The sequence below is a fragment of the Panthera onca genome, chromosome D2 (genome assembly GCF_046562875.1).
Source record: "Panthera onca isolate mPanOnc1 chromosome D2, mPanOnc1 haplotype 2, whole genome shotgun sequence".
Taxonomy (NCBI): Eukaryota; Metazoa; Chordata; class Mammalia; order Carnivora; family Felidae; genus Panthera; species Panthera onca.
The window spans coordinates 55,213,586-55,230,234 of record NC_138349.1 but is presented as its reverse complement, the minus strand read 5'-3'; the positions used below and the strand labels follow the sequence as shown (position 1 = coordinate 55,230,234).

The window sequence follows — 16,649 nt, the reverse complement described above, 5'->3', positions numbered from 1 at the left end:
TGGGCCAGACCCTCCCCGTGCCCCTGTGTGTAGGTGAGGGGCAGGGGCAGGTGGTGTGGCAAAAGGAAGAGCCATGACCCTGATCTCTAGCCACAGACTCTCTCTCCACTAACAGCTCTTAAACTGTTTTCCTTCTGTTCCGCAAAGACACATGTTCTTTAAAGAGCGATTAGAAAGTACACCTGAGCAGTGATGAAAATTATGCCTAATTCTGCAATTCGGATATAGGCACTTTCTTGGCCAGGATCCTCGGAAGCAAATCCTGAGACAAGAGTTGCTATGAAGGTGATAAGGAGAAAGGATCCCCAGGAGAATTTGCCAAAAGGGGCATGGGACCAGGAAGGAAGGGCCGCCCTGTGGGAACTTTGGCTCAGACCCACAGAGAACTCTGGAGAGAGTCACTCCAAGGACCCAATCAGGGCTGAGGAAGCCAGAGTGTTTATACTCCACGCCCATCAGCCACTGGCTAAGGACCGCCCCGGGTGTGTGTGTTGGGGGCGGGGGCGGGGCGGACAGAATTCCCAGGCACTTCTGGCTCTCTGGGTGTTGGTGTTCAGCAGCCTGGGTGGGCTGGGGTTAGTCCCCCAAAGAGAGCCACGGTTCCTGGCCGCAGACAGCAAGAGCATTCAGAGAAGGTGCCTGAACATCCACAGGGGTCTGAGCACCAGCGTCCTCTGCTGCAATCATAATTAACATCTTTACGTCTATTCTCCCAGATATATTCTGATGTTTGAATGGGGTCACTTTCAACTTTTTAAGTACTTTTGCAAGGCCTGGCTGGTTTTGTCTTCATAACAACCCTAGAAATGGCTCAGCGCATGAATCACGACGCCAATACGTTACTGTGTCATAGCTGAGAAACTTGACGGCCACAAAGAGTCACGGGTTCCCACAGGGTTAGTGGCGGAACCAAGAGAACGATAAAATGATGTTTGAGCACCTGCCCCATGCCCGGCACCGTGCAAGGTCGGGGGACATGGTGACCAACCAGATAGCCCCAGGCCTTCCATAGAGAGCTCACCGCTGGCCCGGGAGAGCAGCGGCCACACATGCAGGCCCAGGTGGGCCCAGCCCTGGACTTCTCGGGTCTCCACCCAACCTTGACCTTCCACCCCCGGTCTGGCTCCTACAGGTGATAGTGTACGTAGAAGATGTCAATGACGAGGCCCCCGTGTTCACACAGCAGCAGTACAGCCGCCTGGGGCTTCGAGAGACCGCGGGTATCGGCACGTCGGTCATCGTCGTCCGAGCCACAGATCGAGACACTGGTGAGGCCGGCTGGGGAAACAGGGGAGTCCGGCTCCCTAGAGTGACCCCCCCCCCAGCTCATCCCTCCTGCTCCTGTGGAGCCTGTCTTCCTTGGGATGGCTCAGGCTCCCCCATCCAGCAGCTCCCAAGCTGGGGAGGGGCTTCGGGGACAGTCCTGGTAGCATCCCCACCAGATGCACAGGCCTAGAAGGACTGAAGTCAGGGAGTTGTCCCAGTCTCCAGATGGAGAGAGGGTAGGTCCCAAGCTTGGAAAGTCTAGGTTTCTCATTGGGGGACCCGCAGCTCCTGGCTAGCCTTTGGCCGGGGGCCGGGCAGTGCTGGGGGAGGTAAAGGACTTGTCACACAGCTGGCTGAAGCCTGCTGCTCCAGCCAGAAGCGGCTCCGTGTCCTACAGGCCTAGCTCAGGGCCTGACACACACTTGCTCCACAAAGGGCAGGGTTCTGCAATCCTCTGGATGCAGTCGAGACCTCGCCAAGGACCCTGAGTGCCAGAGAGGGCCCCAGGTGCCAGTGCCCAACAAAGGAGAATGAGGCCAGGTCACTGTGGCCCTCTTCATGGGGCCCAGCTATGTGGGCCTCTACCCCCAGCCAGGGAGGCAGCCAGAGTGGGACTCTTTCCTAGGGGTCCACTGCCCCCCTGGAGAGGCTCCCTGAGCTGCTCCCAGCTTCCCAGCCCCCCAGCGTCGCCTCATGTCAGCCCCTCTCCGCACCCTCAGCCCCGCTGGGGCACAGGATGGGGTGGCGGGAGCAATAGGCCTGAAAACTCTCAGGTCGGTTGCCATTCCTTATATGGCACTTTCGTACGAGTCAGATCCCACATGTCACCGTTGCCCACTGCTTCGTGGCCTTTTCTGGGTCAGGAATCCTTTTGAGAAATTAGTGAGAGCTGTGCATCCCTCCCTAGAAAAATCCCAGAAAGATGTATATCCATCCCGAGCTTTGCAAATGCTTTCCAGGAAGTCTGAGATTTCCTGAGTGGTTTTATGGCCATTCCCTTCAATGCCTGTGGACTTCAGCTGAGGAATCCCAACTCAAACTCCTGTTGAAGAGCGCGCTGAGGCTGAGGGTTTGAGGTGGAGGAGTGAGGAGGAGGGGGGGAGGGGGGTATCCCTGTTACTAGAACCCTTTGGCTGGAGGGGCCACATGGAGTGTCGGCCACTTCTGAGGATGCTGCCCCTGTCTGACACTTTGTAGATGAAAGTTCCCCCTACAAGAGATCCCTGATGTCCAAATACCCAAGGGAGATACCTGAACTTGAATTTGGAGGCTCCAGAAGCAGAACCAAATCCCACCAGTGCCTCTCTCATGCCAAAGCCAAGCCCGAGAGGGGTTGTGTGTGCTGGGCCTTGCTGTCCACACAGACCTTGACCCCGTCCTCTGCCGCTGCTCCTGGGACAACCCAGCCCACAGGGGTGGGGGACAGTGCACACCGGGCAGGCCGGCCAAGGCCCCTCACCCTGTGTCCCTCAGGGTCAGCAGCAGGTGTGCTGGAGGCACCTTGGGAAGCCCCAGGGCAGCCCCACACCGGTCTGGGACAGCACAACCTCTTGGGTGTTCCCACAGGGGACGGTGGCCTGGTGAATTACCGCATTCTGTCCGGCGCGGAGGGGAAGTTTGAGATTGACGAGAGCACGGGGCTTATCATCACCGTGGATTACCTGGACTATGAGACCAAAACCAGCTACCTGATGAACGTGTCTGCCACCGACCAGGCACCCCCCTTCAACCAGGGCTTCTGCAGCGTCTACGTCACTCTGCTCAACGAGCTGGACGAGGCTGTGCAGTTCTCCAATGCCTCCTACGAGGCTGCCATCTTGGAGAACCTGGCCCTGGGCACCGAGATTGTGCGGGTCCAGGCCTACTCCATTGACAACCTCAATCAGATCACCTACCGCTTCGACGCCTACACGAGCACCCAGGCCAAAGCCCTCTTCAAGATAGATTCCGTCACGGTGAGGGAGACTGGGAGCAGACACAGCAAGGGCTCTAAGGGGCAGGAAGCTCAATCCTTTTACAGCTAACCAACATTTATTGAGCTCCTTCAATATGCATGGCACTCTCCTCTTCGTCATAAAGTGTCTTTGAGATAAATATCCCTAGGAAACATTCCTCTCCATATTCAGGGGTAAGGTAAAGTTTATACGTAGGCAACCCGGTAACCTTCTTGTTACCAGACAACGACAGCTAGGTAAGTCATCACGTTTCTCTTTTTACCTTGGCTGTTAGGAAGCTCAGATATAAAGTGCTTCATCACAGTAGCTAGTCTTAGCTCGGTAGCAGCCAGTCTCTCATCTACCATCCGGATCTTACTCTTCCATCTTTGCTTTAACGTGTCTTTTCTCGGCCTCCCTTCTTTGAAAATAGGCAAGCGTAGGGGCGCCGGGGTGGCCCAGTCGGTTGAGCGACCGACTTCGGCTCAGGTCATGATCTCGTAGTCTGTGAGTTCGAGCCCCGTGTCGGGCTCTGTGCTGACGGCTTGGAGCCTGGAGCCTGCTTCGGATTCTGTGTCTCCCCCTCTCTCTGCCCCTCCCCTGCTCATGCTCTCTCTCTCTCTCTCTCTCTCTCAATAATAAATAAACATTAAAAAAAATTTTTAAAAATAGGCAAGTGCACAGTGTACAGGCCTTGTCCTAGGGAATACTGGGTTCACAAAGATGAACAAGCGTTCCCAGCCTTCAAAGAGTCCTGAGACTGGGAGGAGAAGCAGGCGTAGTCAAGGGTGCACATCAGGGCACCACAAGGGAAGATGTAAAAAGAACTACGACGCAGGTGTGATGTTGCTGCCTGAGGCCCGAGCCAGAGGGATCTTACCTGGCTGGGGAAGCCGGCAGCCTACGTGAAAGGGGTGGCATCTGAGTGAGATCTGAGAAAGAAGTAGGGTTTGGGCCGACAGAGCTTCACCGGGAGGTTCTGCCGGGCAGAGGGAGCGACAAGGAAGTGGGGAAGTAGGCAGAAGGTTTGGGAGCAGCGAGGACTCTGGTTTGACCGGAGCGCGGGGCTGCTTGGGGGCGGGGTGGCCTCCGCCCGGTGGGTAGGACGTTGTCACTCGCCCGTCTGGCCCCCTCCCCACAGGGTGTGATCACAGTCAAGGGCCTGGTGGACCGGGAAAAAGGCGACTTCTACACCCTGACGGTGGCGGCAGATGACGGCGGCCCCAAGGCAGACTCCACCGTGGTGAGTGGGTCCCCGGGTGAGAGCCCCACAGGTATAGCTCACTGCCCCAAGACACCCCAAAGCCTGCGTCTTCACCAGCCACCCCACGCACGGGCCGGGCCACAAATGGGTGAGGCTTTTGACCGCTGTGGCCAGTCGTGCCACACCTCCCCGGGCGGCCCAGAGACCACAGACAGAGAGCCGGAGGGAGGGGTGAGGTGCGGGGGGCGTTGGCGGGTGCTGGGAGTGCTGCAGACTGCTAACTGTTCGCACCCTTGCCTCTTCTCTCCCGTGGCTTCCCGCCGGCCCTGCCTACAGAAGGTGAGTGGCCTGTGGACCGGGGCTCCCCCCTGTGTGTTGGCTGTGGCCGTTGCCGGTTTGGTCCCCATGTAGCCCTGCACCTTCCTGCCTCCGCTGGAGACAGGCACAGGGACAGGCCTGCAGCAGGTTCCTGCCCAGCCCCCTCGGGCCCAGCCCCTCTCGGGCACATTCCCCATCTCTGGCTCTGCCCTTCCTGCCAGCCCACGGGGCCCGGGCGGGGACCCTAGCGCACCATAGGTGGAACACACGATGGAAGGAACGCTGAGGCTCCGCCCCAGCTCTGCTCCTCACTGGCTGGGTGACACGGGCAAGTCGCTCTGCTTCTCTGTGCTTCCCCTCCTTGGGTCTAAAATGAAGATGGTGCCAGCAGCCCTGACACTGGCGGGCGGTGATGGATAAGAAGCCCTTTGTAAACTAGACCCCAAGACCCAAGGAGCATATGATGGGAGTGGCATCGGTAAAGAGGAACCTCGCCCTCTCTCGGGGGTTGGGGGAAGGAGCGCATTCTATTACTGTGCACGTGAGGTGGGACACACAGTGCCAGGGCCTGAGGGGTCCTAGACAAGGGCAGCCATGGGCACAGGGTGAGTCACTGCCCTCGAGGACTCGAAGGGCTTGAGGGCAGAGACCACATGCTCAGAGCGTTTTGAGGAGCATGACTGCCGAGGTCACAGGTGTCAGGCAAGGTTCCTAGGAGGGTGGGAGAGGCAGGCAAGGGACCTCAGGCTGGGAGGCTCGGGGCTGAAACAGGGGCGGGCCCCGGGGTGGCATCCTGCAGTGACGATGAGAACATTGACAATTGACTCAGCTTGGGTCCCAGCCAGTCCGGGCAGGCCGTCTGTAGGTCACATGGGGCAGCCAGCTCAGCAGCAGTCTTGGTTACGACCACATTTTCACTCCCCACCCAGTCCCTATCACATTAGCCTAGAGGGATAGAAATCAACCTATTGTCCAGGCTAAGAGCCAAATGCGCTTGCTTGGGGTTCTCTGCACCACTGCCCCTTGCAGGTACTCAGTTCCAATGGCCCTGGCGGGGACTTGAGGGTACTCCAAAGCCCCCTCCATCCACGGGGCCAGCCTAGGGGTAGTGAGGCCATGAGCAGCCGGGAGCCACATAGCTCCCCTTGGCCCACTAGGAGTCCCAGAGGGCAGCCGGTGAGCAGAACCCTCAGTGGGGGACACTAGGCAGGTGCCCTGTGTCCTGTACCTCCCAGCTCAGGCTCCTGGCCACCCCAGCCAGAGGAGCTGAGACTCGGGTTCTGTGGGGCCCTCTCACTGGGCCTCGGCAGCCTCATCTGCAGCTTGGGCCCATTTGCAGCTCACCCATCGTAGTGTGGGGAGTCTGGGAGCCGAGGCCAGGTGGAGCCTGAGAAGCAGCAGGATGGTTAGGACCCTCCCCACCAAGGCTGCAGAAGCCCTTCTTCCTCTGCATGGGCTGGGCTGCCAAGGGCATTTCAGAACGTGCACTTCTGTGCAGGCCCCTGGATTTCCAGTCACTTCACCCTCTTCTAGGAAGCAGAACCTATGGCCTTTTGCTTCTGCCCTGGCTTCTTCTCAGGCTCCAGGGGCCACTGTGCCAGATACACCTGCTCTGTCGGCCCAAGCACTGTCGGAGGTGCTAGGGTGGAGGCAGGCTGAGGGGCCTTTTAAAGGTGGCACCATTTCCTCTGCAAGGCGGGAACCCCCAAACCACAGCTCACCTACACCTGACTCCTCCCTGACCCCAGCAGCCCCTGTGGGCCCTGGGAGGGGCGGGGAGGCAGCAGGAAGGGACAGACTGGGGCAGGCTCTTGAGTAACACCATCAGGCCTTTGGGACCAGGGGAAGCAGATATGGATCGTGAGGCCCTGGGTAGGAACACAGACCCAGATCTAATGCTGTAAACCTTGGCCCCTGCCCTCTGTTCTCACCCACTGAGGCTGACTCCCCATGCTGGGAGCACCTCACAAAGGACATCCCACTGGTGATCCTAGAGGAAGCACTTACTGTGTGCCAGGCTGTGGGCCGGGCTCAGGGTACAACAGGAAACCAAAATCAGACACAGCCTCTGTCTTCACAAACATAAGATACAGTGGGAGAGGAGAGGAATATTGATTAAGTTATCACACCAGTAGGGGCACTCGCGTGACTCAGTCGGTTGAGCCTCTAACTTCGGCTCAGGTCATGATCTCACGGTTCTCAAGTTCGAGCCCCACGTCGGACTCTGCTGTTAGCGTGGAGCCCGCTTTGGATCCTCTGTCCCTCCTCTCTCTCTGCCTCTTCCTCCCTCCCTCCCCCCCCCAAAAAAATAAACGAACGTTAATAAATCAATAATCACACCAATAAACGTATGCTACAGGAAAATGTGTAATAAGATGCCAAGGAAATTGAGGAGGGCTTCCTTGAGGAAATGACTCAAGCTGAGATCCACCGAAAGCATAGAAAGACATTTACCCAGCCAAGGAGGAAGAGTGTGAAGGCAGAGGGAATAGCATATGCAAAGGCCCTATGGTGGAAGGGAGCACAGGAAGCCTAAAGCAGGCCTTGACCCCGGCCAGAGAGTTTGGGAGGAATCAGGGCACAGAAGCCTTGTCTGGTTCTGCCCTGACAGCATGGTGGGCATTATTGTACCCATTTCACAGGTGAGCAGACTGGGGCTCTGGGACTTCACAGAACTCCCTGACCAGAATCATGACGGATGGGCAAAGCCTTGGCGAGTGAGATCACGTGTGTCTGCCAGGCAGGGCGCGGGACGGGGACCACTTTGTCCCACCCCTCGACTTCTTGTTCGCTCCTCCATTCCCCAAAGCCTCCCGGTGCTGTATGTGTTTTTGTTCCTACTTTCAGTTGAGGAAGTGGAAGATCAGAGAGGTTGAATAATTTTTTCCAAAGCTACACAGCCAGTAAATGGTGGAGTTGGTGCTGTCACTAAGCCTGGGCTTGTTGCCTGGCGGCTGTGACAGCTGCCTAAAGGTACGGAGGCGTGGCTAGGATGGAAAGAAGGAAGACCTGACGGGCAGGGAGGATGCGGTGATCTCCTCTGTGGGCTCCCTGTGGGGGCCTATATACACCGGGGGTAGGCGGGCAGGCAGGCCTGGGAGCCCCTTAACCCCAGGCCCAGGGAAAGAGAGGATGAGGTCTGGCCTGGAGCAGGGCAGTGGGAGGAAGCCTGGCCTGGGATCCCCAAAACCTGAGCCTCCTCCCGCCCTACCTGAACCCTCGCGTCGGTGAACCTAAGGAGCGGTGTGGCCGTCCGTCCGGGAGCTAGAAGCTGCAGACACAAAACAGCATGCTCTTTGTCTGCAATTTGCACGTTCCCAGTTTTCCTCTGACAGTTGGAAATTCCTCTCCTGTCCCCACTGGGGCCCCCAAGCCACCTCACAGCCCCCTCCTGTGCCTAAGCCCTATTTCCTTCCCCCTGACCCAGATGCACAAGAGAAGAGGCCTTCGGGCAGTCTCTGGCCGCCAGATGTGTTTTGGCCAGCCTGCACATAAGTGTTTCCTTTAGTTTTTATTAATCACCACCGAATTCCTCATAAAAATGTGGGTTCCTAGTTCCTCTTGAAAAACAGGAAGCCCCACCAACGCCAAGCTGGCATTCCTCACGGATTTTTTTCCTGAGCAGCCTCTGCCCCCTTCAGCCAAGGCCCACGCCTTCTAGCTCTGAGTCCCTCACACCCTTCCTTGCTGTCCTGGCCCCAGCACAGCGGTGTGTACAGCCCTCTCCCATCATACCGCTGGGAAAAATGTGCTCGAGATCCCCGTGGAAAGTCCAGACTGGCCCAGGCAGGCTCTCAGCGCTACCTGCCATTCCGGAATCATCAGAGGTCTGGTCCCCACCGGACCCACGGTGGGAGCCTGGTGTTTGGGACCAGGCAGGGGAAGGAGGGGCTAGGTCTCTGGCTACCTTCCCCACAGGTCTACATCACGGTGCTGGACGAGAATGACAACAGTCCCCGGTTTGACTTCACCTCCGACTCAGCAGTCAGCGTGCCTGAGGACTGCCCCGTGGGCCAGCATGTGGCCACCGTCAAGGCCCGGGACCCCGACGCTGGCAGCAATGGGCAGGTGGGCGCCGCGTAAAATACGTGCATCTCGCCTGCCATTAGGAGGCTTCTGCCGCCTCTCAGCTCGAGGAGAGTCGTTCAGGCTCCGCCCAGCCCCAGGCAGCGCTGCCCTGCCCTCAACCCGAGTCCACGGTCAAGGAAAGGAGGCAGAGCTGTGCAGGCTGTTGGCCCTGCCCGGGTCCAGTGAACACAGAGCCCGAAGGCCGGCCACAGCTCAGCCCTCCACAGCAGGCTGAAAGCACGAGGGTTTATCTCTCCCGGTGACTCCTGCCTCACCTTGTCCACACCCGTGTGCCAGGCCCCAGACCAGCCCTCCCAGTGTGGCCCCGGGTCTCAGAGAGGACGTGCCCCCTCCTCCCTCCTGCTTTGGCCGGGTGGGGCGTGGGGTTCCGTCCCACAGCAGGAAATGCCCCCTCCACACGCACTCTAGCTCCGGCCACCCCAGAGCACAAGGAGGAGGGGCGAGAGAGCGTATCAGTCTTTCTGGGGCTTTAATCTGCCCTGTGAATTGGGTGGTACGTTTGGGGAGCTTCCCGCCGTTTACAAATGGCTTGCACACCTCTGCGGGGCTGACTTTGGGGTCAGAAGCGCAGGCGTTCGAATCTTCGCTCTCTTGGGCGTTTGCAAGCTGTGTGATCGTGGCCAGCCGTTCCGTGTTTCTGAGCCTCCCGTCTGCAACCTGAAGAACATCTCCCTCTGACCGTTGTTGTGAGGGCCAGACGGAACTTCTCTCACACACTAGGGCTCATGCCTGCTTCTGACAGTCTCCAGAAGTGTCAGTATTTCCCCACTCCTGTCCTGGGAGACATCAGTGCAGTGGGACTCACACCCACCCCTCTGGCCCCTAGGCCAGTATGTTGACATCCCCCCCCCTGCCCAGGAACCTGCCACAGGCCTCACGCTGCCTCAGTGGGCCTGCCACACACATTTTGAAGGGCATAACCACATCTGCATAAAACACTCTCTTTTTAAAATGCCTTTACTGAGCAGAGGGCTGGGGAGGGACCCTTGGCCTGACCTAGCAGCCTGTCCTCACCCTCACCCTCACCCTCACCCTCACCCTCACCCTTCCTCCTCCCTGGCAGGTGGTCTTCTCCCTGGCCTCTGGCAACATCGCTGGGGCCTTTGACATCGTCACCACCAATGACTCCATTGGCGAAGTGTTCGTGGCCAGGCCCCTGGACAGAGAAGAACTAGACCACTACATCCTCAAGGTGGGGACCGCCCCCCTCCCCGGCGTCTCTGTTGACCATCCAGAAGAGAGGTCGGCACACCCTGGCGGTCAGCTTCCCCATGTCGCTAGTCCCCAGCGGACCCAGAGCAGGCAGCTACACAGGTGTCCGTCCCTGCCATAAGAACCAGGAGAGAGAGCCTGGCAGAGCCCAAAGAGCCCCGACTCTCCCACACACAACAGGACTTTGGGCAAGTTGTTTACTCTCTCAGCGCCTTGGTGTCCCCTCTTGTGTGACGGGCAGGAAAAAAAAAACCCTGGTCTGTCTCTGCTCAGGTGAGAAAAAGTGCAGCTGTGAAGACTCACAAAAGCCACCATTATTGCTGAATTGTTGTGACTGGCATGTTTCCTGGGGAGTCTGGGGATCCCACGGGTGTATTTCTGCAGGGGTCTGAACCTGGAGAGCCCTTTCTGCTGCCCCGAAGGCATCCAGGAAGCATGTAGGCTCCTAGGGATAGGCTCGGGCTATGGGGAGAACTCCAGCTCATTGGAAATGATTATAGGAGGCTCTCTATTTGCCAGACTTCACATGAGTGCATAGAACAGAGGTATTTGAAGCTAAAGGCAGGGTCCCTGGGTCACAGGCCCAGGTCATGGTCAGGGTCTGGCACAGCCCAGAATAAAGCCAGAGGTAGGATCAGGAGGGAAAGCCTAGGCACATCAGAATCAGATTCCAAATGACGGTCCCAAGCCAGATAATAATTAGGCAAGGATTGTTTGCAGCATGGGGCGAAGGCAAAATCCTGGGGAGAACCCAGAGCTGGCAGGCCACCCAGGGACAGGGATGGACCAGTAGTCTCTCCGCCCTCCCAGTCCTCCCCACCAGGCAGACTGCCCTTTAAGACTCCATGATCCTGATCCTTCCCCTACCTTTGGCCCTGAATCCAGTCACCTCCCTCCTCCAGGTCGTAGCATCCGACCGTGGCACCCCTCCACGGAAGAAGGACCACATCCTGCAGGTGACCATCCTGGATGTCAATGACAACCCTCCCGTGATTGAGAGCCCTTTGGGGTACAATGTCAGCGTGAACGAGGTGAGGGCAGCTGGCCACCCAGGGTGGACAGTGGGTGTGAGTGACCGTGAAGCACCTGTTTAAATGTCTGCCTGGCCCACTAGTCTCTCGGATCTCGTGGGTGGGGGCGTGGCTCACTCACCCACAATTCCAGCCCTAATGCCAGCTCCTGGAACACAGTATCCTTTTGTGAGAGGCATGAAGAAGGGACCAGAGGAGAGAGAAAGAAGAGAGTGGCCTCTCACCGCCGACAGGGCACTGAGAGATTTGTCCCAGGAGAGCCGCTTTTAAACAAGACGACACATTTATTGTTCAGTCGCAAGACTGAGCCACTCGGGGAAACTCTTGCCTCAGCGTTGCTGGGTAACGTGCCAGATTAGATGTCCATGAAAGCAAGACGGTGTAGGGGTTTGAAGGCCAGGTCTCAGGCCAGGCTCCCGTGAGTCAGACCCTGGCTCTGCCACTGACAGGCTGTGTGACCTGCATACGTTCTTTCTCCGTGCCTCGGTTTTCTCATCTGTAAATGGGGATGACTCATACCTAACTCAGAGAGTTATGGAGAAGAATCAGTGAATTAAGGCGGCCCCGCATGCAGTGGGTGCCCACAGGAGGTTCGCCACCATCATCTTTATGCTCCTCATCGGTGCTCCCCGGGAGAGCAAAACTTTCTGAAGGCCCAGGTGGAGCCCTCGGGCTCCCAGAAGCAGGCGCTACCCTTTGCCCTGGGGGCTTCGAATCCAGAATGACCTCTTTCCCGCTCTCCCCACAGAACGTGGGCGGGGGTACTGCTGTGGTCCAGGTGAGAGCCACCGACCGTGACATCGGGATCAACAGCGTCCTGTCCTACTACATCACTGAGGGCAATGAGGACATGACCTTCCGCATGGACCGGATCAGTGGCGAGATCGCTACGCGGCCCGCCCCGCCCGACCGTGAGCGCCAGGGCTTTTACCACCTGGTGGTCACCGTGGAGGACGAAGGCACCCCCACCCTGTCGGTGAGTAACGGCGGCGGCTGTGGGCAGGGGAGGGGGCGTAGGGGGCAGCTGCGCCTTCTGTGCAGGGGGGAACAAGACGTGTGGGACTGGAATTCCTACGGTGGGTAAATCCTCGGCAGCTCCTTTATCGTGCCGTTAGGTGGCCGGCCTAGAAGTATCCATGGCGGGCCCGCGCGTGCTGGTTCACCTGCATCCGTGGCCACTCAGAGCCTCTGTGCGGTCCTCTCTGCTCCAACAGAGCACTTCTCTGGGGTCGTACAGATTGAGCCTGTGCCTTGGGGCCTGGGCAGCCCCCACTCCACCCGCCAAGCCGTGTACCTGTGAGGCTGCATTAACCCATACCCTGTGCCAGGCAGGAAGAGGTACTCTCTTCCCCTCCGTCATGCTGCTGTGACATGCCATCACGGTGCATCTGGGTTGGAAGAGACTGATGCTCTTGGTCCAGTGTGGTACTTGAATGGGCAGAGCCTCTGCCCAAGGCAGTGTGCGGAGTTTGCAAGGTTGGAGAAGGAGGTGGGCCCCGTGGGGCTGGACGGCGAGACGGTCCGGGGAGGGGGTGGGGGGTGGGGGAGGGGGTGATGGGCCGGAGTGGGAGCCATGTGCACATTGAGAGTGGAAAACTTGGCCCTGTGAGCTGGCTGCACGAGTGCTGGCAAGTCAGAACATTCCGGAACGTTGGTCTCGTCATCTGCAAAGGGAGATGATGTCTCCTCTTAGGTGGTGTCTGGGGAATTGAATTAGCTCGTGTCTCTGGAAGTGCGTGGTAAACCCTGTGGAGGTATGTACGGCCGCAGGAAGGCCACGCGGCCAACCAGACCAGAGGGATGGAACACAACCGCCGATTTAGCGCAGTTCTACAAGCTGGCAATTTAGACCTGGTTCAGCTGGGCTCCCACGTGTGTTGTGGGGTGGCAGCTGTGTGTCATTGGACGGCTATGATTTTAGGGGTGGCATTGGACGCCTATCAGCTGGGGTGACAGGGCCACCTGTCTCTCGTCTTCCAGAAGGCTAGCCCGTGCTTGTTCATGTGGACCTGGAAAGGGGTCCAGAAGATAGGGTGCCTGGTGGCTCAGTCAGTTAAGTGTCCGGCTTTGGCTCAGGTCATGATCTCATGGTTCGTGGGTTTGAGCCCCGCGTCGGGCTCTGTGCTGACAGCTTAGAGCCTGGAGCCTGCTTCGGATGCTGTGTCTCCCTCTTCTCTCTGCCCTTCCCGGCTCTCACTCTGTGTTTCTCTCTCTCAGAAAAATAATAAACATGTGAAAACAAATTAGGGTCCAGGAGAGACAGCAGAAGCCTGCAAGGCCTCTTGAGTCCAGGCTTAGAACCGGACTGGGGTTACTTCTACCACTTCTCTTGGCCAAAGCAAGTCACAAGGCCAGCCCAGGTTCAAGGTGTAGAGAGATACACTCTATCTTTCAAAGGAATGAGCTGCAAAGTCCCATCGCTAAGAGTGTGGATACAGGGAGGTGTGAAGGACGGAGGACGTTTTTGTAATTTGTGCCCTAGAGACCTGATCGTCAATGAGGCCTCAGCTCTGTCCCTCTGCCCCCAACAGGCGACTCTGTCAGACCCTTCCCTTTGGCAGCAGCACTAGGGACTGGGGGGCAGAGCAGGTCTGGGCGGGGCTGCTTATCTGGAGTGTCTCTGGGGAAGATGGTGGAATTCGGCCAATCTTAGGAAACCACATTCTGAGATGCCCAGGAAATGGGACTGGCTCTGGGCATGCCCTGGGCATCCTGAGCTCCATAGCTGTCAGTGTCACCACTAATCACTTCAACCCTTCACACCCAGTGGGCCAGAGGCACATTTACAGGACACATATAACTACCTGAGGGGGGAACAGGTAGGGGTATCAGTTATTGTGGTGACAGGGAAGGGCCCCATTTTGACAACCCCTCGCTAATTGCACCAGGCTTCAGGGAAAGTCATCATCCTGGTCATCTCTCCAATTAGAGACGTGTTTGGCTACAAGTGACAGAAACTTAATTCTAGAGTCGTAAATAAATCAGAATGCATTTTATTCACATAACAAAAATCCTGGAGAGAATCACGAATGTTGATTTTGCACTCCATGACGTCAGAGCTGATGCCTCTTGACCTTTCCCCCATGGTGCCTAGGTGGCTGCTATAGCTCCAGCCATCATGTCAGCATTCAAGGCAGGAAATGACAAGAAGACAAAGAGCTATGCGAGCTATTTCTGCCCCTTTCTCAGGAAAGCAAAGTTTTTCCAGAATGACTCTCCAGACTTCTGCGTATGTCTGTGGCCAGAAACAGTTCCTAGGGCATCCTAGCTGCAAGGGAGGTTGGGAAAAAAATGACAGAATTGTCAGGATTGACCTATTTATTATGTGGGAGCCACATATATCACTGCCTCCAACAAAAGCAGGGCTTGTTAGTGAGGGAAGGGTAGAGAATAGGTCTGGGGTGGGAAACCGAGAGCATATGCCAGGCCGGTACTCTTCGTCCTGACCTAGGCCGGTGAACACACCGATCTCACCCCTACTCTCCCCTCCCCCTCCCCTACAGTACTAGAGTTTCCTGGGGAGGCAGTCGGTGAGACCCGTGACATTGTAAGACTCTGAGTTTTGGAGGCAACGTCTGGCTTCCTTTTGGCCCCCACTATGATTGGCATTTGCCTCCAAGGAGCACCGGACCCTAGAAGATTTGCCTCCACTGATCAGACTGTCACCTCTAGACAGTGAACCCGCAGGATTGAGCACAAAGCTAAGGGCCAAGCCAGAGGTGACCAGAGGATGGCCCTTCTCTGCTCCTGGGCAGATTTCACTAGATGGTCACTCAAGGCAGTAGGGTTGTTTAAGCCCTCCTGCACCAGCCAGAGCCATGAGCAGCATTGGACCAACCATCCCAAAGGTTCCAGGAAAGGTTCACCATGGTTTTATGGGTGGATGTCACCCTGCACATATTCGTCCAGAGGTGCCCAGCAGACCCACACACCATCCTCTTGTTCCCATCTGTAGTCATCTGCCTGGCTCAAGCCAGCCCTCACTGGCACAAGGTGTCCTTCATTCAACACCAAATACGTGCCAGGCCCGTGCTTGAAGCTAGGAAGTCAGACCTGAGTTGGGCGCAGTCCTGCCCTCAACGAGCCTACAATCTAGCGGGGAAAATGGACCTGTAACAGAGAGGTACCACTCTGTGATGTGATAAAGTGCCGGGAACTCGCAGCCAGGAACCAGGGAAGGTTTTCTGGGCATCGTTTGCATTCGTGACTTACATAGCGAGGCTCTCTTAGCAGGGGGCCTGGGATTCAGCTGCCAAGAGAAATCGTGTATCCGAGCCCTCTTATTTCTTTGTTTCTCCCTGCCCCCCCCCCCCAGTTTCCTGAGAGCTGTACATTCCTGTCCCCACCCAGCTCTCAGCCCCGTATCCCCAGCTGTGCAACAAGGGGTATCCGGGCCAGCCCAGGTCTGTCACACAATGGCGTGCCACCCAGCCAAGGGAAATCGCTGTACAGCCTCAGCCCTCTGGCCAGCTCCAGGCCGTGGACTGGGGGGCCAGGCTCGGGGGAGGGGTCAAAGTGGCTGTCAGGGAGGCCTCTGCAAGAGGAAGGGCCGGGCCCAGGGAGGAAGGACGGAAGGCAACTGGGAGGTCAGGAGCTGAGGCCCAGCCACAGAGGGACCTTGGCAGGAGGATGGAGAGAGGAAGGGCCTGAGGGGGGCCTCCCTGCCACACGAATCACAGCCAGCAGGTTAGACAGTCCCAGATAACAAGCTCTGGCTTCTCTAGCCGGTAGGGACCTGCAGAAGTCACCTGTCCAGGCAGAAAGACAGAAGTCTCCCAACACCCACTTGCGGGTACAAGAGTTGCCAGCAATAGCCCCGTGAAAGTCTGTGAGCTGGGACATTGCTCTTGGCAGTTGACCTCATGTCTTCAGGGCCAAGAGCCCTTCCGTTTGTTAAATTTGGACCTGTTGTTGGTAGCGAAGCCTGCTTCCCCTGGCTCATGAAAGCCCAGCCTGGCCCCTTCCCCATGCTGTGCACCCAGCAAGCCAGCTGCCTCCGGCCCAGGCTGATTAAATTCAGATCCTTCCCTCACCCTGCTTCTTGAGGGATGTTCCCCAGCGGTCACATGGCGCGCCTACAACCCGCTCAGTTCCTCCAAGAGACCCTGGGGCTCTGCGGTTAGTGGAGAGTCGCTCCCTTGCCCTCCCTCGCTCTCAGCAAGCTGGGAGGCACGGGCCGCCATGCCTACAGGAGTCCTGTGGATTCAGGGTTGCCATGCAGAAAAAGGAGTGGCAAGAACGATGCAGAAGGAGTGGAGCCTTGGGCTTGTGGGCACAGGTTCATCCCTCAGGGCCTTGGTGTGTCCTGTAAAGTCCAAGTCCTGGCCTGTAATGCCATTCAGTTCAGAGAAGAGGAAGGAGCGCTGGCCGGAGAAGCTTTCACCCCAGTTTCACATTCACTTGTGACAAGACCCGTCCCTTGGAGGCCTCGCTTTTCCTGTGCATTAAATGGAGACAGTAAAGACTCCCAGGGTTTTCTGGCGGGGAAGGGGGATTCAAAAAAAGTCATAGCACGGGTATTAAGTGGTTCGGACGACGCAGTGCTGGAACGCAAAAGGCAGAGGGATGGCACGCGGCCCACGTCTCCATCCTGTG

At 57.5% G+C, this 16,649-nt stretch overlaps 1 protein-coding gene across 4 annotated transcripts in view; it reads left to right on the top strand.

Moving 5' to 3' along the window:
- Positions 1–16,649, top strand: part of CDH23 (cadherin related 23) — a 414,296-nt gene that overhangs the window by 332,442 nt on the left and 65,205 nt on the right. For all 4 annotated transcript variants that reach the window (XM_078434342.2, XM_078434344.2, XM_078434341.2 and 1 more), the window contains exons 30-36: positions 1,133–1,268; positions 2,833–3,221; positions 4,342–4,443; positions 8,641–8,790; positions 9,875–10,003; positions 10,926–11,054; positions 11,803–12,030. In XM_078434342.2, coding sequence (XP_078290468.2) covers positions 1,133–1,268; positions 2,833–3,221; positions 4,342–4,443; positions 8,641–8,790; positions 9,875–10,003; positions 10,926–11,054; positions 11,803–12,030 — 1,263 coding nt within the window. The remainder of the gene's footprint in view (positions 1–1,132; positions 1,269–2,832; positions 3,222–4,341; positions 4,444–8,640; positions 8,791–9,874; positions 10,004–10,925; positions 11,055–11,802; positions 12,031–16,649) is intronic.